Genomic DNA, 25428 nt, shown 5'->3' with positions numbered 1-25428 from the left:
AGAATTCCTCAAAAGATCCACCTAGAATTTTGATTGGGAATGTATTTGAATTCCTAGATTAATTTGCAGAGAATTGGCACATTCGCCCCTGTGTTAAGTGGCTTACTTGTCAGGGATTTATAGAGCTTTAAAGTTGTTTGATGAAAGTTTGTTTTCTTTACAACTTACTAACACCCTTTAAGTAGAGCATACTCCATTGTTCACACTTAGGGTGAGTGTTGGAGTTGTGTATTTGGTTGTGCAAGGCAAGGGAATCTACTTTTAAAAAGTAAAACCAAACCCCAGTGGCAGAGCTAGAACTTCTTAATCTGTGACACAGTATAAGAATTTTAAACCTTTGTATAGATACTATAGGAGAAGCTTCATTAAGAGACACGCACAAACAAGAGAACTGGAAGCACAGATTCATGAGGTGGTGGGTGATTTCTGTGTTGAAATTTTGAAAGTCAAATTTAAAATTAAAGTTCAGTTTTCATTTTCAGTGTTTACTATTCTAACTCAGTCTTCAAATTTATTAGATGGAGAATTATGGGGAAGCAGTAGTTGCTCAGGATCATACAGTTATTTAGAAGCAGCAGTTCAGCTGGAAATGGAAGCGTCTATCTTTAATTCTTTAGTATTGTTAATTGAGTAACTCTTAAGTGCCAGATACTGCAGATAAAGTAGTGCATAAGGTTCTTGACCTAAGCTTTTTGGCAAAATATTGTTTAATATTAAATTGGTAAGCCATTGCTCTTGGGATATTTGAGGGAAATTTAGGACATTTTACATACCTGAAGTTTTAGGACTTTGTAGCATAATATTGGCCTAAAGTAAATAAGTAGCAGTGTGAGTTTTGTTTTCTGCAGTCATGGTAACTGATGCCTCTATGTACTTGTTTTACCAATGAAAGAAAAAGAGATTGCACTTCTAAGCTTTCTCATGAAAACAGAAGTACTTATTTTTAAAAATAGTAGAAAAAGTGTCTTATAAAGGAAATTGGGTAAGATTGATCGTACACCCATACACTTTCTGATATAATGTTCCTATTCTGTTTTTCTTGTCTGAGGATCTTTTTCTCACCAGTTATGCTTTAAATTTTTATTTTATTCTTTTCTATGGTTCCTTTTCGTTCATATACAAGAAACCAGGTCATCTTATCTTTTTTAAAAAGAAAATCCTTCCCCGACTTCTTTGACTTTGTGACCTTGTTAGACGATTGTCTTATTTTCTTAATTCTGAAACTTCTAAGAGTTAACTGCAGTCGTCACCTGCACTTTCTCTCCACTTGGTTCTTCACTTAGTGATCTCCACTTAGCACTTTGCAGAAATAGCCCTATCAGAAGCTACTGTGACCTGCTAATTACTAATCCACAGGTTTATCAGCTTTATTTTTCTCTAGTTTATACGTGATCCTTTTTGCTCATCTCTTTAATGTAGGCATTTTTTAAGGTTTTGACTTCTGCCCTCTTGTTTTTTCATTCTGTATATTAGCTACGATTCTTTTATTACCATTTCATAGCTATCTCTAGCTTTACCTTATTCTAACTCAGAGCAGCATTTCTTATAGTCTGATGGATATCTCCCTAGATTTCTGGTTAGAATTCTAAACCTAACTTTTGTAATCAGAATTTAGCATAAGACTTCTCCCTTCAACACCTGTCCCCTGGCCTCCTCCCACACTCCCTAAAAACTATAAAACAGCTACTTTTTATATCTGCTCTATTGTCTTACTTTGAATACTGCTGTCACTAATCTCTTAGTTATTTTGTTTTTTGGAATCAATTTCTTATTTTCTACTTTTACAGTTATAGATGAGGCCACCAGTAAGTCTTGAATTAATATAGTGTTCTGCTAATTCACTTGTTTCCTTGAATTTCTCATTTTTTAATGCTATACTTGGATACATTTTTTTTTTTTTTAAACATTAGAGTCCAAGTTCTGAATTTCTGATAAATTCAGATCTCGGCAGGAAGGTTTCCCTGAATACCAGAGCAGCATAAATTCTGATTCATTATTTTCAAGGTCTTTCGCCTAATATTATGTGATTTGTGGTAGAATAGTGGTCACTAATGTGGTAGCTGAGGAGAATATTTTAAGAGACTCTAAGACTTGAGTAGAAAATGATTATTTGCAAATGGGAAAACTTATCTATTTTATAAAGTTAGAGTTTAGAGAAAAATGTCACTTAGGTCGGATGACTTTATCTTTTCATTGTAACTTTCATTTTTGTAGCATTTGGCACTATTACTATATAGTACTTCCTTTGGAAGTCAGCTTATCTTTGAATCATGCTCCTCTGACCATTCTATGTGTCCCATTAATATGTTGTTATAAAATAAAGTGCATGTCATTTATGATGTCTTCCTTCATCTCTACTAGCAGTTTCCATTTTTAATTTTTTGCTTTCAGAGAGTTGTATGCTTCTATTATAGTATTTACTGTAATATGATATATTACTATCATTGTGACTGTCAATCCAATAGATTGTGTATTGAGTTCAAGTGGGTCTTAATCTATTTTATCATTCCTCCCATGTCTTATATATACAGTAAGTCCTCAGTAAATGTTTGTTAAATGAAATTATTTCCTTAGTCTGAGATGCCTTTCCTACTCACGGATTGTAATTTCTCTGACACAGATTGCTAAATAACTGTGGGTAGATTGCATAATCTCCTTAAAATTTTTGGCCTGAAACTGGTAACGCCTTTCCTCAAAGGGTTAGGTTATAATTAACTAGTAAAATGCTTTGAAGATGAAAAAGTTATGGTTGAACATATGATTATCCTATTAAAGGTAAACTGTTAGTGTCAGGTTTGTAAGTAAAAGCTTTCCCAAAGTTTGAAGTTAATAAAATGCTGCTGAAGTAATCATTTTGCACGTAGTTACATCTTGCTTATTTGCTTTACTTAAGTCCCTAGATTTCTTTGGAGGGAAGGATCCTTTTATAATGCTATTTATTCTGAGGTTTCTTTTATAGAGTCATCAAGATTGAAACCCTTCCAGAAGAGAATTTTAGTGCAGCTGTTGGATGATGTACTTCATATTATAGTTAAAACTGTGTTATATGCCAGAAGTCTTCAAACTTTTGTGTACTAAGAATTATTTGGAGGCCCTTGTTAAGAATATCTCACTTCCAGAGATTCTAGTTTAGGTTATGTTCTTTGATGAGAAATTCAGGTGATTTCTGATTCAAGTAATATGTGGACAGCACCTTGAGAGAGACTCTGAATGGAACTGAAAAAGAAAAAAACCCCAACATATCTGAGAATAATGACCAATAAATATACAGACTCATTTAAGTTGATAATCGGAGTAACATCATTACACATTATTTAAAAAGTGATTGGACTTTAAATATTTTACTATTTTGTCTTTAATTCCATAAGTACATAGTACTTATTCCCAGAATATGTTTTTGAAACTTCATTGCCTACAGATGCTCCATGAAAAAAGAGAGCTTGGTCAAATAAGTTTGTGAAATGTTATATGCTATCTTCCATACTTAGATTTACACTGCATATTGACATATTAAAAACTCTTAGAAATTTTGCAGTAAAAAACCTTGGACTTCATTGTTTTCCCAAACTTATTTGACCATTAGTCTTCTTTTATTTCCCCTAGTAATTTCTAGTAACAATTTATTGAACAAACTTGGAGAAATCTTTTTTTTTTTTGGTTTGCTATTGTGTGGAATTAAAAAGAAATAATTTTTTTTTTTTAATTAAAGAACTTAAAATCTTGCTAGACTCTTGAGACTTGGACATGGCACTTAAAAATGGTAAATATATGATGCTAAACTGAATATAGTTCAGTGCCAAAATGTAGGGCTGCAGCTAGTTAGTAGATGGAAAAGGCCAGCTTATGTGAGATTCTTCAGATAAGATTTTACGGTAGAGAGATGTCTTGAAGGGTGAGTGGTGGGATTTGATAAGGAGTGACACAGCAGTTTTATAGGTATCAGTTTCTGTATTCACAAATATGCCTTAGCTTAGAACACATGACATTGCTTCCTCAGTGAGCACTTGATGAATATGTTATATGATAATGCTTTTCAAACCCTAATGTGCGCAAGAATCGCCTGGGATCTTGTCAGAAATGGTTTCAGAATGGGGTAGAACACATTTGGAGTGACAAATGTAGTCTACTAGGGAGGAGAGTATGGAAGTAGCTAACCAGTTTTTCCTGGGAACTTACAACTAATAAGTTGTGTATGTTACACAACTGACATATTTATTATCTTTAATTATAGACACTCTGATCTTTGAATTCTAATTGTTTTTCCCTTTGTGCCTTTTAGTAAGAGTTTGGTCTTGTGACTTTAAAACTAGCTCATGTTAAATTAAATTAAAACACAAATAGAAATTGTGTTTTTTTTTGCAAAAAAATTTTTACTAAGTGAATGAATTCTACAGGCTATACTAAGATACCTTTAAACATACATTGTAAGCATTTCTTATATTTGTTTGCTAGTGGCTACATTTCGACTATTTGTGTAACATAGTGTCTTGCTTTGGGAAAAAATAAATGTGCATTTATGAAATGCATAATTTTAATATATTTTTTAAAAGAAATTTGTAGCATAAAAGAAGACCAAACTCATATTTATATGGTAGCATATTGAAAATGTTTATATATCCCTTTGAAATAGTGATTTATAATGCCGAGTGACAAAAGTATCAGCATATGGATTAAATTTTCTCTGAAGAGAAGGTCCTTTCTTCTGCTCTCTTCTCCACTTGTGCTGTGTCCAAGCAATGGCATGGTGGAGAGCTGCTGTGCAGACACAGTGACCTCCTGCAGTCCAAGGACATGCGGCTGGGAGGGAATAATGCAAGTGTGATGGTTGGGGTCTCAGGTTGAAAGATCGGTTACCTTAATTAAACAAACTAATTAATTGAAAGAGAAAACAAACAAACAAACAAACAAATAAATAAATGTGTTGAAGACGATAGAAGCCAAGTTTACAAACAAAGTATAGAAAGAAACTTAAGGTGTGGAATTAGCATTAGAAGCATTAATGCACACATTTTTTTTTATTATTTATGCACAAAGAAATATAGGTGTGTGTGTGTGTGTGTGTGTGTGTGTGTGTGTGTGTGTGTGTTATTTTCTTGCGCTCTCTGCTAAGAATACTTGGTAGCAGTGAAACCCCTGGTAACAGTGAGTGCACTTTGTGCTTTGGTCTTGATTTCTAAATACCATCCTTGACCGAAAGGAACCAGGGCTCACTCTTTGGAGAAATAACTAATTCTAGAGTCAGGGAGGGACAGTACAAGATGAGCTTAGAGATTTCTTTGTGCTAGAAAGTAAGAAAATACTCAAAATGATAGGGAAATGTCAAAAGGATACAGGAACTACTTTGAAAGGGCTCCCGAGGGCCAAATCTCTTATAATTTGAGCAACAAAATAGTATAATAAAATAAGAATCCACAAGTGCATATTGATATAAATAAATGCGTAAATGAATCGGGCAAAGGGGGGAGGGGAAAACTCTTTAAAGTAGAATGCCACCTAAAGAATGTAGGATGAATGATGGGATTAGATAATCACCTCAGTGGTATTGGATAAAGCTAAGAGTAGTCAGTGAATGTTAAGGCTGGTGGGTGGAGGTTCAATGAGGCATAGGATATTGGTGAATTATTGGAATAATTTCACCTAATCTAATCAAATACAAAAGGGAAAAATAAACTTTACAGTGGAGAAACCTGGCTGGCACCAACTTGACCAGGTGATCAAGGTGATAATGATGGGTAGGTATAGTATATATGATGTCATTTCTGTACATTCCAAGAATGTATGGCCAGACTCTGGTTATGAGGAACATCAAATGGACCCAGATTGAAGGTCATTCTAGAGAATGAAAGGCTACTCTTTACAGTCAAGGGGAAAGACTAAAGAACTGTTCCAAATTGAGGAAGACACAGGAGATCTGATAACTAAATGCAGTATGTGTTCTTGAAAAGGATCTTGAACCAGAAAGGAAAGAGAGACATTGATGGGATATTCGATAAAATTTGAATGTGTCTGTGGGTTGCCACTGTGTTATATCAATGTTGATTTCCTGGTTGAGAGGGTTGTATGATGCTAATGTAGTAATGTGCCCTTGTTTTGGGAGATACACACTAGAGTATTTAGGAGAGGAATGAGGAATCATCTCATGAAAAGATATACACACAACTTTTCTGTGGAGTTGAAACTATTTTCAAATACAAACAAGACTAAACATCCTTTTCTGATTATAAATTTCATCTTTTGAACTCTCTTTTCTCTCTATAGATTATTACATTTTGCTACACTTGTAGAGTGATTCATTTAGTAAATATTTATTGGTGAATAAATACTGTACTTTATCCAAGAATTTAAGAATTCTATATATTTTAATAGTAATAATAAATACATTTTTAACTTTGTCTTGCAGAAATCTGAGGTTGATGGGAGTTTAAGCGACAGCCACGTGTCTCCTCCGGCCAAACGCACTTTGAAACAACCCGATTCTGTTTGCAAAGACAAATCAAAACCACGAGGTACTGGTCAGCGAGAGGAATGGAACATATCAAGTGGACAGACCAGGTGAGAAGTGAAAACTCATTGATCGTTTTTTCGTGAACTGTTTGATATGATCCAGGGCTGATATTAGTGTGAATTTTCTTAAATTGTAAACTTACTAGTATCTAGATATACTTATAAATTTTATTAAACTTACTTTATAATTTCTGTAATACAATTTTATTGTCTCCAAATATGCCATAAAATATATTTTTTTAATGAAAATATGTAGTATGTAATATGAACTTATTAAAACTATGGATTTTGATAGGTCTTAAATATGCATACATGTACATGTTTATAGTCGTGCAAATTTAAATAAAAACATATGGTTAGAATATTTTTTTTATTTGAAAGTATGTAATATCTCCCCTTTTTAAAATTATCAAATATTCTACTTCAAATGACATACTAAAATATAATAAAATCTAAATTTTAAATCTTTTTATCTCTTTACTTGTTTTCAACTAAATTTACTTTGCATCTGATTCAATATGTAGCAGGAAACCTTAATTTTACTCACCAAAGTAAATGGTAGTAATTTGATGAAATAGGATAAACACACACACAGAGAGAAGAGATTTAAACTCAACTCAGAATCTTTAGCTTTTCTTTTTTCCGATGTTTTTGATAGAGAATTGCTGATGATGTGCTGACTGCAAACAAATAAAAATAAAATATTTTGATTTCTTTTCGCCTCGAAGTATTAAAAATATATTTTTTTAAATATACATACACACATATGTATATGTGTATATACATATGTAAATTCTAGATACTGTTACTCTTTAATGAAAAAAATTTTTGGAGTTACATAAACTTTGATAAGCAGTATATTTACTAGTCTCTAAAGAGTCTGTACCTGTTTCAGTATGTTCCAGAAAAGGTACCATTTTATTTAAATAATTTTTTCTTTCTTTTTTTTGGCTTTAAAAAAAAGTAAAAAAATTAAAAGCCAAGTAAGCATTGTTTTCTTCAGAGAGACAAAAGTCTTATTGTGCTTTTTCCTCAGTGATGTTGCCGTTATTCAGAAAAGTGTTAGATTCGTTTTGTAGAATGATTTTAGGGTTAGCATTTTATTCTTTTGACTAATTTAAGTATGTATAATTTTAGTTACAGTTGACATTCAATGTTGTATTAGTTTCAGATGTACAGCATAGTGGTATTTTAAATTTTTTGTTTTGCATTGTCTGGGAGCTAAGTAGAAAAATACAGGAATCATAGTCTGTTAATTTCATCTCCCCTTTTTTATACTCATTTGTATGTGATATAAAACAGATCCAGATCACTATAATGACATTTAAGATGGGTGCCGCCCTTTAATTACACTTCTAGACTTGATCTACCTGTTATAATCTGTGTCCTGTATTTTTCGAGTGAATCAGGCTACTTTTTCTACATAAATGTTTACAAAAAATGTTCTTTCAGTGTTATTTTGACCTTTTAACTATAAGATAATTTTAACAGTTTAAGTTTGAGTATGTAATGCACTAGATTCCCACATTTTATCCACTCAGAAGGCCTTTATATAAACTGATGTCTTATATATAAAAGGGCCTTAATTTTGAGGAGGAGATTGTTTTGCTTCCATTTAGGTACCATAGAGTATGACACTCTTTAAAAAGAAATATTAAATATATTTTGAATAAAAAGCTTAAATAATAAATACTAATGAAATTTACTGTTTTGGTTTTGGTAGTTCACGTTTTAAAAAGTTTTTGAAAAAATTATTAATTAAAATTAAATTTAGTTAAATTAGTTTCGAGTATACAGTACATTGGTTAGATATCTATGTTGTTTATAAAACGACCCCTCCAATTCCTCCCTCCCTCCCCTAGCCCTCCACTTAGCCATCATATTAATGCTAACTGTATTCCCTGTGCCATGCTCCCCATCCTCGTGCCCAACTATTAACTACTAATTTGTACTTCTTTAATCCTTTACCCCATTCTCCTAGCCCCCAATCCACCTCCCCTCTCTCTGTCACCAAATTGTCCACTATATTTGTGAGTCTGTTTTTGATTAGTTTGTTCTTTTTGTTCCTTAGATAATGCATATAAGTGAAATCATATGATATTTATATTTCTCTGTCTGACTTATTTCACTCAGCAAAATAACCTCTAGGTCCATCTATGTCGTTGCAAATGGTGGGATTTCATTTTTTTAATGATCGAGTGATATTCCATTGTATATATAAACCATGATTTCTTTATTCGCTTGTCTATTGATGAGATAAAAAGTTTTTTAAGTCTACGGCCATGCTACCTTGAACAAATCCGATCCGTCTGATCTTGGAAACTAAGAAGGGTCAGACCTGGTTAGTACTTGGATAGGAGACCACCTAGGAAGACCAGGTGCTACAGGTGTAAAAAATAAAAAAATAAGGGATTGTAAGCTGACAGGGTCCTTGCAATCTGTGAGGTCAACCAAGGGTTGCATCGCTTAAAAAAAAAAAAAAAGTAAAGGAGACTTTATAATCATAAAAGATTTATTGGAGGATGTATTTAAACAGTGTGAGCCCACCTGGTTACATTTTAAGTGATTAACTTTTGAAAATGTTGATTCGAGAGACTTTTTAGGCACATATAACATTGGATAGGCAGGCCAGCTCTTAAAACCCCAGTATTCTTTATGTACACAGCATTTAATATCGTCTTTTTTGATATCTCCTTTTTATAAAAAGAAATGATAATGGTAAACCGATGACAATGATCTGTGATTGTTAGATAATTAGATTGATTGAAGAACATGTGTGTGACTCCCCCCCCCCCATATAAAACAGATCTTTTTAGCAAAGAAATAAAAGCCAGCTAAGCATTGTCTTCTTCAGAGAGACAAAAATCTTATTGTACTTTTCTCCCAGTGATGTTGATGTTGTTCAGAAAAGTTTTAGATTTCTTTTGTAGAATAATTTTAAGGTTAGCATTTTATTCTTTTGACTAATTTAAGTATGTATAATTTCAACCATTTGTATTTGTATACAGCTAAAATTCATTTGGAGCCAAGACTGAATAAATTGATCAAACTGAATTAATGCTATATTGGGTTCAAAGTCAAAGTATATGAAGTTATAAAATTGATTTTTCTGTGTGGTTTTAAGTGGATTTCGAGATTGATTCTAGAGAAATACAACATGTATAATCATCTAAGGAATGTCCTGTTAATACATCAATTTCATGGCTTTACAGTTAAATTCATATGCCAGGAGAATTGTGTACTTGGTAGACAAAGGCGCTAAAAATGAAATACTTTCTAAGAGAAAGTATATTCGAACAAGGAAGTTTTTTGTTGTATTCTGGGGGAAGGAAGGATTGGAATTTGGTTTTTGTTTTTTGACAGTCTGAAGATGAGAGTTTGAATTTTTGTTCATATCTTTCAGTCATCCTAGCTGTGACCATTATTAGGCAGGAGTATTTATATTTAACGGTTATAATATTTAACAGTTATAATTTAACATGAAGTGTGCTGGTGTAACCAAAAATATTTAGAATATTTTACCTAAAATATTTATGCAGACAAATTTGTAGAAGACGATCTGTATCCTTGTTTTCTGAATGATCTCCCTTTTTTTAATCTTTGAAAATAGTAATTGTCGAGTTCTTCAAAAATACCTAAGTAAGTTTATGCTGACAGCTTTTTTATTAGGTAACACCTTAGGTCTAAACTTTCTAATTATAGTAAGGCATAGGTGACTTTTTCTTAAGTCTTCATGTTTTGATGACCATTTAAATATCTCTCCTTCAACATTTCTCTTTCTCTACCCAAAAGGGAGAATTGTGTAATGACTCTTGAGAAATTAGCTAAGTTTTCATTGTCAGTTTAGGAGGTGTCAGAAAATATTCGAAGAAATTATTAAATGGTATTGGTGTTCAGATACTTTTTTCTTTTTACATATTATTATTGGAATAAATTTGACATTGTTTCAATTTTATTTTTTCAACCCAAACTGATGGTAAATGTCTGTGACCATTGCTACTTTTATGGCATCAGTTAATTTATGGTACGCGTTAGGCTTAAGCCTTTTCTTTGGATTTTAACTTACAGAGTTGAAGAGACAGTAATTCTGTTATTAAAGTTTTTCTTGAAGTAATTAAATGACTTAGTGTATTTTTAAATTGATTTATTATCAAGTTTAGAGTAAGAAAAATCTTTACTCTTAAAAAAAGTAATACCGTATTACTGAAATTTTAAAGATTAAAATGATTCTACTAGTATTGCATTTCTTCTTTAAATGAATGTTGATGTGTTTGCATATTAAATATAATTGTGTTCTAGGTTAACTTCTCAGCCTGGTGCTACATTACCAAACGGACATAGTAGCTTATGTGAGTATTCTGTTATGAAACTAATTAGTATTGAAATTCTTATAATGTTTTTAGAGTTAAAGTGTTAAAGTGGGGTAAAATAGAGTGATTTACTAGTATGTTCAGCATACGGTTGGAAATGAACAAATTTCATTATAGTAAATACGTATGTACTTGTTAAAAGTTGAGAAATCAATACCATGGAAATAATTTAAATTATTATGACAGATTGTAAACATTTATAGAAATTTTAAATTATTGGATACTAAAACCATTTGAGGTTATATTAAACTTTTTGTAGTCTTTTAAGTTTTAAAAAATTTTTTCTTTCTTTTTATGCCCTGTCCTTTGAAATGGAAATATCTCTCTTCTTGTAGCCCTTCGAAGCCATCCCCTTCGAGGGGAAAAGAAGGGAGATGGAGACCTTTCTTGTATAAATGGTGACATGGAAGTCAGAAAAAGTTGTCGTTCCAGGAAAAACAGATTTGAGAGTGTGAACCAGAGTTTGTTATTTGATCAACTAGTAAATAGGTATGAATGCTTATGCAGTAAGCAGTTTCATTTAATTATTTGATTTTTAAGCCAGTTATGTTATAAAAATAACTAAAGCATTGACTTAGCAACAAATACAATTTTTATAACAATTTGAATTAACAGTAGTTAGCAGTGATTGTCAGCTTCTATCAGTTGACTTGATTTAATAGAATTTATGAAATAACTACATTTTTTAAATCATTTTTAAGCTCTTGTGCCTGGATACTATAAAAAGTAATTTTATTCTATCTTAACTACTATACTCATTTAAAATTTTCTCATTTAACATTTGTATTTTTAACAATTTTCAAGCAATATTAAGTTTCATATTAATATAGATAGTAAGTATAGTTTTGCTTAATCAGAATTTTGTATTGAAGGTCTTTTGACACTGGCTATGTGGGGTGTAGCTAGTGAGTGAGCCTAGCTGACTGTTCATCATCATCTATGGGCAATGAAATGTTACTCTTCTCAGATAGTAAATTATCATACTTAATCTTTGCAAAGGCCTGAGAAGGGAGATCAGTACAATCCTTGTTTAACAGGAGAGGGTAAACTCAAATTTGAGTATTCGTTATTTGTTAAGTACTTAGATCAGTTTCTGGACACAAAGTAAGTACTGTCTAAGTGTGTTTAATAGAGAAAATGTGCTAATGTCAACATGTATTTCATGGATGTCAATGTTTACTAATTTCCAAAAATACCTGTTCATTTACCTTATTGGCTTTAAATTTTTTACAAATCCTTTATCCTAGGTAATTCTTAACATCATATTCAAATAAAAAGATTAAATTATTTTTTTCCCAGTGCCTTTGATCTGGTAGTCAATTATTTATACTGCCATTATGGATTTAAATATTTGGAGCCTTATAACAAAAGTCTTCTATTTTGTAAGTTTTGCTTTAATAAATATATTAAAGTAGATGATGTTTTGGTTTCATTTTTTGGGGGGGGTGTTATCTTTCGATGGATATCAATTCAGAAAAATATTTAATTGGGATGTTAGATACAGTTACATATCAGAGGTAGTTTAATTATGCTTCGTTGAAGACCTCTTTTACACATATGATGCAGTGTATGGTTCCCAATTGTCTAAACCCTAGTTTTTTTGTCTGATTGTAGTACTGCCGAAGCTGTACTACAAGAAATGGACAACATTAACATCAGACGGAATCGTCGATCGGGAGAAGTAGAACGACTTCGAATGTGGACAGATACAGAATTTGTGAGTGTATTAACTTTAACAACCTTTGCAGTTTTTTATTTTGATTGAGGAATAAAAAGGGAGAGTGAACAGCATTTGAATTTTTTTGAATTAACAGAATTTGTTCCTTCTTTGTTTCCAGTTTTGCTTGCGATTTTATTGCTTTTTATCTCTTTCATATTTTACTTGCCACAACATTCCCCAAAAGGTCCTCTACACATTTGCCAAAAGAGTCACCTGAGAGTACAGCTCTGATTCTGTAACTTCTCTGATCTGAACCTTTAATGGTTTTTTATTATGTATTGAATTAAAAACACTTTGGCCCTTATAATTTGGTTTCAACTTTATCTTTTCACATACCATTGCCCAAACATAAACAAATTCTTCTTGTTCCCCTGTTTTTTATTTCTCTTAATACTTCTGGTTAGGGGCTGATAAGAGCCCTACCTTTGTTTCAATATTCATTTCAAATGTTGCCTCTCTTTCCTCCCCTTATATAGAGGAAGATCCTCTTGTTGAATTCTACTTTGTACTTTTATTTATGGCATTTAAATTGTTGTCTTTTCTTTCAGAGGGACCTGTGACTAATCCCACAGGTCACTGTAATTTGCTTGAGGGAGAAAGTATGTCCAGGGCATAATAGTGTTCAATTTTCAAATATTTTATAAATTTTTTTCTCTTGTTTCTTATTCGAATTCAGGAAGCTTCAATTTTACAAGTCTGTGCCTTGCAAATAGGTGTTTGGGAAATTTTATTGAGTAGACATGTCCCATTGGGTTATAATATTTATAGCTGGGAATAAATTCCTTGTTGATATTTGACAGATTTCTTTCTTTAAAAGGAAAACATGGATATGTATTCAAGAGTGAAAAGGCGAAGAAAGTCACTGAGAAGAAATAGTTATGGGATACAAAATCATCATGAAGTCTCTACTGAGGGTGAAGAAGAAGGTTTGTAAAGCCCCTTATGAAATGAAGTAAACACTAGAAAGTTCAGGTAGAAGGAAAGAAAAATATGTACAAATAATATATGTATAATATTGCTGGGTAAATGATTGATTTTTAGCTATAGAGGTTTCTATTTTGTATAATTTGGAATAAATTTTAATTGACTGGCATTCTGAGTTTTCATTTCCTGCATTTGGAAAAATGCCTTTACTGTACATTATACATTATTATGTAATGTATCTTGGTAGTGACCGTTGGTAGTCCTTAAGTGACCTAGTCTGGTATGGTATTTGCCATGGGCTGATTTGTTTGTTACTTGAGGTCTCTTTCTTTTATATTTAGGTACCTCCTAACTAGAAGCCTCTATGCATATTCACCTCCTATCCGTAGCTTCTACATCTCTGATTATTTGGGTCCCGTAGTATAGACTGAGGAGTAAATGGTGAAGTTCAGAGAAAGAGGGACTGCTAGTACTAGTGGAGGGGTTGTGCTGTTCTCCTTTGGGGCATGTCTGGGGCCTGAACTGCAGAACCCTGAGGGAATTTATAGGGCTGGAGCTGGAAACATAATGAAAGTACATTTGCCCTAAAAATGATAAATTAATGACCAATACGTCTATAGAATTTAATTCTGTAGGAATTAAACTTCCTTATTGAAATGGATTTTCAGAAGGTTTGGTGTATAGTAAAAGGCAAAGTACTTATATTTTACCAGGAAGTCTTACTAGAGAAGAATGGGTTTCTCATATCCTGTAATTACTATCTTATTAGCAAGTTTTGAAGAGCTGGTATTTCTAATGAAGGTACTTTATTGAACAGATATTATTGTTACAGCTAGAACCTCTATATCACTTCCTTTGGAGGAAATCAGTATAGGTGAGACAGATTTATGATGTTATTTTTACCTTTTTATTAAGTGAACACCTTTGTAGAGTTTCCAAAGTAGATTCACCACATATAGAATTTCTTCCCATAATAAATAGTGTGTCATTTTGCAGGCATATTTTCAAAAAGTTTTTTTTTCTTTTTTGAAGGCTTTAGGAAACTTGCTGAATGCAAGTAATTTATAGTATAATTTAGTTAAGTAATACTGTGTTTGTTGATTTTCTTTATAACCTAATGATAAAATCTTTAAAAACTGAGAATAAGCTTTCAGATGTCATGAGTAGATGCGAAGTCCTTTGCCTTTTTAGTCTCATTTCTCTCAGCATCACTAGCAATTTTAAATATTTCCTGTGCTTTAATATGATTGTATTATATTGATAATTCTTATGGTTAAAAAGTTAATCATAAAGTATATTGCATTTGGGGACCTTAAGCCTATAAATTTTCATTAGACTTTTGTTTTAAGGTGTGAATAGATGTCAAATCTATAGCTATAGGCAGACCACTGTTTAAAAATAAACAATTTATGTATATTATAATTTATAATTTATAATTTTTGCATGTCTAGATAGCGAGATGAATTATCATAAAGTGATCACTGGTGTCAAGTAATAAAATAATGTTATCAACACCTTGGACATCTGCCTCATGCTCCCTCCCAATTCATACCTCCATTTACCTACCAAAATGTAACTAATCCATGTTTGTCAATCTATTGTCAACAGGCCTAACAAACTGTTATATTGCCAACAAAAATTCTTTTTGCTATGACATTAGTAATTATCTTGTAAGCATATTTTTTTGAACTACCAAATGGTGTTTGAATACCAGCCATACTCAGTGATTGATTGGGCATTAAACGAAGTTTGCTGTAGTAAAATTCTGAAATTTTCTATTACCGCTTTGTATGACTAAGAAGATTGAAAGGTAATAAGTAAATCAAGGGATCAAATAATGGTCATAGTGATTTATTTAGCAGAGAACTATATCTGTTATTTGTAGGAAAGACATTTACATCTATCTAGGTTGATTTTTAATTATATTGATTTATGCTGCATCATAAAATGGTGACTCTTTTAAATGTCACCTGTGTAAAGAGTAAAAGATAAAATGTAAATAGTTCTAGTGTAGACCTATCCTTGTGGTTTAAAACAGTCCTTTTTCTTTTGTGTCGGGGAAACTAGAATCTCAAGAGGAAGATGGTGATATAGAAGTTGAAGAGGCAGAAGGAGAAGAAAATGATAGACCATATAATTTGCGACAAAGAAAAACAGTGGATCGATACCAAGCACCTCCAATAGGTATGAGACTCCAACTTCTTTTCTTATTGTAGCTGAGTAGCTTATTCTGATTCACCCCTTTAAAATTAGTGTTGCTGAATTTAAAAGAATGAATTCTCTTGTGGTAGGTTCTATACATCTTTTCTTATGTACTTCTTTTCACACATACAACAACAGAAAGAAAAAGTACATAGTTGCAATATCGAATTACATAGAGCATGTCCATTTTATTTAAAGAACCTTAAATTTAATAAATACTGCTCATACTTTTGTATTACTTTGTAGTTTATTGAGCATTTTCATTTACAGCAGTTCTTTAGTGCAGGTATCTGTATTCCCAGTGGTTAAGTAATTTAGCCACAGTCACAAAAGGGGTACATGGCTGTAGCTCGGCAGCTTAGCCAGTCATGTAGTGTCTTTGAAAGAGCAGAACTTGTAACTTTGAAGCACTCCAATTTATTAGTTTTTTTAAAAATAAATTGTGCTTTTAGTGTTTTATCTAAGAAGTCTTTGTTTAACCAATAGTTACTAAGATTTAATTTAACATCTTTTTAGAATATTTACTTGCAACTTATACCACAATTTTAATTTTAGTTGTGCTCCTAGACATTATTTGGAACTTGAAGACATATGACTAGCTTCTATTCAAAAATTTAACAGAAGTAATTTCTACCCCTAAATGTATCAACTCATCAATTTGTTATTAGTTATTTCTGTGTTATCCTATTTTTTCTTTAAGTACCAGCTCATCAGAAAAAGAGGGAAAACACACTGTTTGATATTCACAGATCTCCAGCAAGAAGAAGTCATATCAGGTATCTTTTGTTGGTTTTTGAAAGGAGGAAATATTTACATCTGTCATTAAATAACACGTAACATATAATCCCTTGTAATTACAATATGGATACTGTTGGTATTAATGATAATGCCAATGAGGGACTCAATAGCTTTCTTCTTTCTTTAATTAGTGTCTAATAGTTATCCTACATGTGACTGTTACCTTCCTGATTCAGTATGCCTAGTCAGTTTCAACAGTTATGTTCCCTAAAGCTACATGGGTTTTTGGTCTCAGTAGAGTTGAATCTAAGTGACTCACTTTGCTTTCATTTGAAGTATTGGTTCAGTTAGTCTTTGCTCCTTTTTTTTTCTTTTCCCCCTTTCTTTTACATGTAGGTACAAAGGAGACTTTTGTTTTTGAAACTTATCTTTTCTATATGTTTTATGAAAAGGTAATATATTCCCCATGGCTCAAAAAAATATTGAACATGAAAAGTTTTTTTTTTAGTCTCAGTAGTCTCTCATTTTCTCATAGTACCATTGTTACTAGTTTATATCTACTTCGAGAATATGTTTATATATATGTGCAAATACATATATGAGTTGTTACCCTTTCTTTTTACATAGAATGTACTATGTACATTGTCCTACACCTTTTTTTTCACTTAAATTATTTTAACTGTCAAAATAGTGACATTTCACATATTTATGGTTTTACCTAATATTACATTGATAGATATACCATAATTTAAAAACTAGTCCTTTATTGAGAAGATAGTTGTTTTCAGTCTTTTGATATTACAAAATATGATATAATAAATACCCTTGCATAATCATCATTTTACATGTGCACAAGTATGTTTGTAGGACAAATTTGTTGCTTGACTGCCTTCCTGAGCTATCCTATTTAAAAAATTGTAGGCTCCCTATTTTCCTCCTTTTTTTCTGTTTCTCTGTGGAATTTACTATGTTCATACTTTATTAGATATCTACTGCGTGAGTGCAAAGATCTTAATAAATTTTTGCTGAATGAATGGACAAATGTAGCTGTTTTCTACTAATTGTAGAAATGATGTTTTAAAAAGCCATTTGCTGCTGTAATGATTTTAAAGATTTTACTCTCTTTAAATAGGAGAAAGAAGCATGCCATTCATAGTAGTGACACAACTTCTTCTGATGAAGAACGCTTTGAAAGAAGGAAATCAAAGAGCATGGCAAGAGCAAGAAATAGGTTAGTAAATTTTTTATTGTAATTTCCCCCGTGGAAAAAAGGATAAATAGTTTTTTATTTTTTGAGTGGGATTCTCATCTGTACTAGCATTTTGCTAATACTGATATTCAGCACATATTTTAGACTAGAGTAATGCACTGACTTGGTTTTTATTTTGTAATTCTTAGAGTTGACATGCAACCTTGGGAAACTTTCCATAAATTACTTACTTTGTAAGAACTCAATAAAATAGTATGCAGAAGGTAAAGGAAGAGCCACCAGGAAGAGACCAACTTCTATGGCATCTTTTTCTCCATAAAGTTATTTAATGAGCTGATTTTAGATGCTTGAAATGATTACATCATTAAGAGTAAGATTTGGTTTCTAATAGAATTATCTCAGGAGCCCTTGTCTTTTTATTGGAAAAATTGGTTTATTTTTGGTTGAATGAGTATCTGATGATCTTTGTTTAACTAGGGTAAATGATCAATTACTACATGGCTCACTAAAACTACTAAGGTGTTCACTGGGGGAGAGAATCAGTATTTTGTTTAGTAAATAGTTAAAGCACCAAATTGTAATTTATTTCTTAAAATTTGAGTTAATTTTCTAGCTTATGTTTATAATACTAAAGATAAATTATAGTTAGAAAATTTACATTTGGCAGAGCATTTATATAATTTGGCATTATGTATCTGTTGTAGAAATACCAAGCTTTTAGTTGGAAGGTCTTGGAAACAAGTTTGGATTGGTGTAGACTGTGCTGACAAGAATTCCTCATGCAGATAATGGGAAGAAGATATAAGAGAAAAATCTAAGTTTAAATAAAGGAATTTAATGCCAGTTTAATATGAACTATGTTGATATCTGCTTTGCAATTATATTTTTAAGAGAAGTTAGGATTCAGAAATGTCAATGAAATTACATTCAGTATAGAAGCTATACTTTCTTGAGGCTCTTCATGTGATTTTTTGGTGTTTACCTAAGGTTAAAAGAGGAAGTAGATTATATTTTCTTAAGGGTAATAAAATTAAATGATATAGTATAGAATTTTAAGTCTCTAAAGATCTATTTTAAGGTAGTTACCAAAAGATAAAGCTTAGTTTCAAAATGTCACCTAGACTTGGTTTCCTTTGAATAAAACGTAAAGAAATTTTCTCAGTTGTATAAACTGAGTAGACATATTCACATAGTATCTGAGGACAAATTTAAATATTACAATAAAGCTTGGGTTCATTTAATGCCATATATGACAATACATATAGTCAATTTATTTTTATTTTATACGTGTATAATTATAAGGAATATCAGGTAAGTTAAGTTATTTTAAGTTAGAATAGATTGGGCTTTTCAGACAAATAGATTAATGATTCTGTTTATCTGGTGAATAAATTTATTTTTGGTTTACTGAAAGAATTTAGAAAAAGTAGTTTAAAAATATTAAATCCTTTGTTGTTTTCTGGGTTAGAGAAAAAGGAGAAAGGTGAAATGTGTTAGACTTAAACTTATTTTGACATTAGAAATGTGAACTTTGAATGCTGTTTACTTGAGTTTTATGAATTTCAGATGTTTACCTATGAACTTAAGAACAGAAGATTTAGCTAGTGGTATTCTCCGAGAACGTGTCAAAGTGGGTGCAAGCTTGGCCGATGTTGATCCAATGAACATTGATAAATCAGTAAGTTTCTAAATGTTTTTTAATGTTTATATTTAAAGATTATTTCTTGTTTCTAAAGCCATACACAATAAAAGAAAATCTAGATATCACTATTATTAGTGTTTTGATTTATGTATTTTGGAACCTAGCACTCTGGTCACATGTGATACTCAAATTTTTCAATTTCATTATTACTGGAGTATATAATGAAAAATGTGTAGGAAATGAGGCTGATGAATATGGCAAGGCCCCATAAACCATGATTACCAATGGGGTATTGTTGAAGCTGCTTAGTTTTCATGATCAGATTTTAGACAGATCACTATTGTCTCTTATGTAGGTAATGAATTTGAGGGAAGCAAGGCTAATGTTAGGGAGACTGGTTTGTAGTTGTAACCTAGTAATCTGGAGTGATGGTCATGGTAGAATGTAGGGTAATAATGGAAGGAAGTAGGATATGGATTTGATGGAATTCAGGAGAGAATTCAGATATGACAGAATTTGGTGAATTAATTCCTTTTGGGGAATGAGAGAGAGAAACTAGTTGAATCCATTACTTAGGTTTCTGGCTTAAGCAACTGGGTGGGATAATGGATGGCTTTATTTTCTGAGATAGGGAACATAAGAGAAGGAATATGTATTTGAGGCATGAAGATGATTTAATTATAGTCATGTTTAGATATCTGCGGCACATCACAAATTAAAGTAACTTATTAGAAATGGTTGTTTTTGGCATTAACTGGAAATATCTGGGCTGGAAATTTGAATATGGATCACCGATATAAAGATAGTTGAGGTGATTAAGGGAGATGGATAATAGCATGCAGGGAAAATATGTAGCATGAAAAGAGAGACAAGATTTAGAGGCCACGGTAGATTCTTACTGTTGGAATCTTTTTTAGGGGATACTTTGCAATAAGGGTATTGTATAACCAAGAATGTATTCAGTATTTTTTTGTTGTTGTTTTCATAAACCTATTCAACATAATTTAAGTGATTCTTATATAAGAGACTAAAGTTATCAAATGGAGTTGTGTATATATTTGAAAATGAAATGTTAGCTACCTCCAAATACTAATTTGTGAGGACCTAAGGAAATTTCAGAACTGCATGTCTAATAGTTCACATTCTCAGTGGACTTTACCTAATGATTTTTGCTTATTTGGTTTATCAGCACCTTACTTTCATGAATCTAGGTGTTTCTACGAGTCAATTAGAGTAACTTATTTCTTTAAAATTTGATATCCTATATAAGAAAATTTGGCTTCTCTTAGAATATTTCTTTAATTTAAACTCCATATTTTTCTAGATTACTTAAGGTTTTTCTATTATAGTAAGATAGTCATTGTAAAACATTTTCAAGTAATGTAACAGAATAGAGAAGCAAAGAAATCTCCCAGAACCCGATGGCAGTGAGTTAACATTTTTTCACTATTTCCTTCAAGCACTTTCTTCTGTACAATTTTTTAATTTACACAAAGTCTTTTAGATGTTTCAACTGTTGATAGGTGGGAGGAATAATCTCTGTTGCTTCTTGTGATAGATGAGTGTTTCTCAAAAGGTTTTTTCATTGTTGTCTCCTAAGGGGAAAAATTTCTCCTATCTAGATAAATTAATATTAAAGGTTAAGATTTTGTCAGGTAAAGTTGAGCTTTGGAGGAACACAGACCATTGTAATAGCCAAGATATTTTTTACCCTATTCCGGAACTAATTTTTGTTCCCTTGGGGGCAATATTGCCCCTGGTGAGAATACACTGAGAGAGATTTCGAAAGGCATTTAAATTAGTAGCGTGTACATACAGCATAATGTCTCTTATAGATACCCATTAAAGTATTAGACTGGGCATTAATCTTGGTCATTAGTTACTAGGATAGTAAAGAATGGTATCTTTTGCTTGGCTAGACTGAATCTAAACTTGAATTTTACTGCCAACTTTATTTTTTTACACTTACTTCAAAAGTGTAATTTTTTGAACTTTATGTTTAAAAGTTCCTACTGAAGGCTTGTATTCTGAATCATAAGACTACATCATATAGTTTAAAAAATTTGTAAACACTGGAAATTATTGTATGTTAAACTTTTATCCTTCTTTTCAAGGTGCGATTTGATAGCATAGGTGGATTGAGCCATCATATTCATGCACTAAAGGAAATGGTAGTATTCCCACTATTATATCCAGAAATTTTTGAAAAATTTAAAATTCAGCCTCCAAGGTAAGTATAATTTCTGTTAATTTATCAAATTTCAGTTAGGAAATGATTATAAACATAAATATTTCATATGTATTCAATGTGTTCTGGCAATGAGAATTAAGAAAGATATGTTATGTTTTAGGACTCTTAAGACTGTGGTACCGTGTTCTCGAAGTTTACATTTCAGCATTTAAGAGTCAGATACAGATGAGATTCTTTATGCAGGCCTTGGATATACAAGTAGATTGCCCAAAGGAATTTTCCTTTGTTTGGCCTCCTAATAGCGTTGAGCTTGATGCTATATGTTGTTCAGTCTTTGGAAGCACAATTCAATGAAGTGTTTCTTTGTCTTAATGAGGGAGTGTTTTGAAATGGTAAGCATGATCATTTATTTTTATGATCAGATTAATTGAGTTTGATCATGAGGTGTGGTTAGCTAGTTAAATATTAGAAAAGGCTGAGAAATTATGTTAAAGAAAATTGAGAAGAATAAAACATTCTGAAAATATACATATATAGACTGTAGATTTAAACTGTATTTTCATTTAATAGGAGGTACTTTTTATTCAGATTTGGCTCTAATTTATATAGAAAATCTTATTAAAGAGTCATCTCTGGTGTGGAAAGTTGATCTATAATTCTGCAGTGGCTTTTTGAACTTATAATAACTATTTGTTTTTCATATAATGTAAATTTAAATCGAATTTTAACAATAATTATAACTTTTTCAAAGCTATTAAAGTATAACCTTGATAAAAACTTAAATAAAATAGAGTTATAAGGAGAAAGTATTATAGTAGAAGGTAATCTAACTCTTTAGGGATGAACAATTTTGTATATGCATTACAGGTTTCTTTTATACATACATGCCTATATTAAATTTATATTTTGCCTGTACTGTGCACATATAAACAAATGTAAATGAGATTATTCAGTACTCATATAGCTTTTCACTCTACAGTATATTTTAGATACCTTTCCATACTAATAATGTGTATTATTCTTTTTGATACTATGCTATTTTATTATATATATAACTATTTATCTTTTCCTTATTAATAGATAGCATTTTAATTTTTTAAGTTTTTCACAATTAAAAATAATGCTCTATTGAGAATTCATTTAACATTTTTTAAAATAACATTCTTTTGCGTATTTATATATGATACATTCTAAGATGTTCAATTTCTGAGTCACAGGGAAAAAAACATTGAAAATTTTGATATATCTTGCCGTGTTACTCATTATGATTTAACTCTTTTTTTTTGCCATACCAAAGCTTGGTGCTCTGAGAAAGAACATCCTTGAGGACCCTCAGCAAAGTGAAACTTTTTTCTGTATGCTACAAAAGTGTCTAATAATGATAACATACATTAATAAAAAGTTATTTTGGAGTTATATCCTTTTATATTGGTTATTAATGGTAGTGATAACATTAATTTACTTTTATTGATTTTTTTATTCCTCTAGGGGCTGTTTGTTTTATGGCCCTCCTGGCACAGGCAAAACCTTGGTTGCCAGAGCATTAGCTAATGAATGCAGTCAAGGAGACAAAAAGGTGGCTTTTTTTATGCGAAAAGGAGCAGACTGTCTGAGCAAGTGGGTCGGTGAATCAGAACGGCAACTTAGGCTTCTTTTTGATCAGGTAGGTGAAATCAGCTAATATGAGAATATCTTCTTTAGAATATTTAATACATTTAGTCTGTAAATGCAAACTTAACGAGGCATATTTTTAATCAGTATGTTAAATTTAGGATCAATAATCTGAATTTGAATGCCTTAGAGGTGTTTACTAGCAGTTTTACTAGTACCAATTTAAGATGATCCATGAAACATTGAGGCGGCTAACAGGCATAATAACATGTGAGGTGCTTTTGAGAACCCTGGTTATAACGTACACACCATTAGATCATAATCTAATTGACGAAATAGAACAAGCTTAAAACATTTAACATCTGTGTAAGAAATCGCACAGAGCAGTATATTATTTATTTTCATCAGGTATAGATATGGTGCTAGAAAAGAGTTCAGTAATAAATGAATGCTTATGAAAGACACAGTAAGGTAAGTGAATATGTGTAGAGTATCTATTGTTTATTTTTAACAGTAACTTTAAAAATATTATTTTCTAATATTTATAAAAATTAGTACTGATTAAATTCACTTTTGATTGTTTGAGCTAGTGAATGCAGTCATTCATATTTGTCAGTACAACTTATATTTTATTATGGCTAAGGAAATTCACATGAAATTTTAAAAAATACTTTCAACAAGCATGTGTTGAGTTCCCATTACTGAGTTGATGTGTGTCAAAGTCCTTTGAAATTGGTAAAGCACTTCAAGTATTGTTTTTAGTTATTATTAGAAAGAGGAATAAGATGAAATTCTTCAAGATGTTCAGTGTCTGTTGAGAAGTCAAATATTTACAGTTAACATGCTATAAGAGAGTTTAGTAATAATTGAAAAATATATAAATATAGAATAACATTGGTAGACAAGGGACAAATTAGCTCGGGAATGCAGACATATTGTCCAGTGACTTAATTTAAAATTTTTGACAGTTAAACTTTTTAGCCACTCTTTTCTGGGGGTAAGACTGTCCTTTGGTTTTATTTAAAACCATAGCATAAATCATGCTGCTTTTAAAATTGAAATTTACTTTATATCTGTTTTGCAGTTTTATTTATAGGCAAGAGTAATGGAAAGGTTTGCTTTCTTTTTTAAAAAATTACTGATTGTTATTATTGTCTTTTTAAATGAAAGAGTCTACATTCCTAAATTAAATTTTGCACTAAATAAAATGAAGGCAGTATAATGTATTGGCTAAGAGTGGCCTCTGGTATAAGCAAAATGTTAGTTTATATCTGGCTTCGCTGTTAAGTATGTAACTTTAAGAAAATGAAAGCATCTGATCTTTAGTTGCCTCTTGTATAAAATGGGGGAAATAATACCTGTCTCACTGGACTACTGTGAGATTTTACTGAAAAAAAGAATGTGAAGTGTGTATCACAATGACTAGCATATAATACAGTGTACTTACTTTCTGCGATTCTATGAGGCTGTAGTTCTAAAAAAGAGCTGTGTGTTTCATGTATACAAAAGTAATTATCAAATATTTAGTTTCCCTTTTATTACATAATTCTTGTCTTTAAAGGTTTTTTCCTAAAGCCTAAGTTTTGTGATTGAATCGTACTTCATTTCAAATTATGAGAGAACACTGGAAGTTTAATGCATGTCATATCAGTCAGGGAAATATGAAAAATTTGTATTCATTCTTTACTAAGCTGACCTTCCTGTGAACTACAATTTCTAGAAGTAATTTTGAAACATAAATAAACTATATTGAGTAAACTGTACAGATACTTTTCATATGTAATCTAATATTCATTTACCTTAAATCAAATTAAGTTCCTGCTAGATCTAAGATTTAAGTGAGAAAAATGACACTGTGAAAGTACCAGAAGAAAACTCAGGAGAATTTGGTTAGTCCGAATTGGGAGTCTAACTGTGCAAGAAAAGACCCACTAGATAATTTTTTTAAGGTTCTGAATGGTAAAATATTGTAAGCAATACCAAAAGATAAATGATACCCTTTGCAAAAAAATATTTGCATTTCCTTTCACAGAGAGAGGTGTAATTTTTAAAATAAATAGCTCCTAGAAATCCGTAAGCAAAAGGCCAATAATCCAATAGAAAAATTGGCAAAGGATACAAATAGAACTCTCATAGAAAAAGCAATATAAATGGCTCTTAAACGTATGAAAAGTGCTCATCTTTATTGATAGTAGAAATAAAAATTAGAGTGAAACTGAGATATAATTTTTTGTTCTAAAAAAAGATCCAGAAGTTTGATAATACCTTGTTAGTGAGCACTCTTAAATATTGCTGGCAAAAGGGTAAATTGGCACA

At 31.3% G+C, this 25428-nt stretch overlaps 1 protein-coding gene across 4 annotated transcripts in view; it reads left to right on the top strand.

Moving 5' to 3' along the window:
* ATAD2B (ATPase family AAA domain containing 2B) overlaps nt 1-25428 on the top strand; it is a 105858-nt gene that overhangs the window by 7317 nt on the left and 73113 nt on the right. For 3 of the 4 annotated variants that reach the window (XM_016121750.2, XM_016121749.2, XM_016121752.2), the window contains exons 2-12: nt 6401-6552; nt 10804-10853; nt 11210-11363; nt 12489-12591; nt 13412-13520; nt 15586-15702; nt 16421-16496; nt 17591-17689; nt 19235-19346; nt 21425-21540; nt 22990-23164. In XM_016121750.2, the coding sequence (XP_015977236.1) occupies nt 6401-6552; nt 10804-10853; nt 11210-11363; nt 12489-12591; nt 13412-13520; nt 15586-15702; nt 16421-16496; nt 17591-17689; nt 19235-19346; nt 21425-21540; nt 22990-23164 (1263 nt within the window). Of the gene's footprint in view, nt 1-6400; nt 6553-10803; nt 10854-11209; nt 11364-12488; nt 12592-13411; nt 13521-15585; nt 15703-16420; nt 16497-17590; nt 17690-19234; nt 19347-21424; nt 21541-22989; nt 23165-25428 lie in introns of those variants that run through there. The other variant, XM_016121751.2, reaches the window with a different exon arrangement.

The sequence above is a fragment of the Rousettus aegyptiacus genome, unplaced genomic scaffold (genome assembly GCF_014176215.1).
Source record: "Rousettus aegyptiacus isolate mRouAeg1 unplaced genomic scaffold, mRouAeg1.p scaffold_m13_p_7, whole genome shotgun sequence".
NCBI lineage: Eukaryota > Metazoa > Chordata > Mammalia > Chiroptera > Pteropodidae > Rousettus > Rousettus aegyptiacus.
The sequence above is the reverse complement of the archived record's forward strand: the minus strand, read 5'-3'. Positions and strand labels throughout refer to the sequence as shown.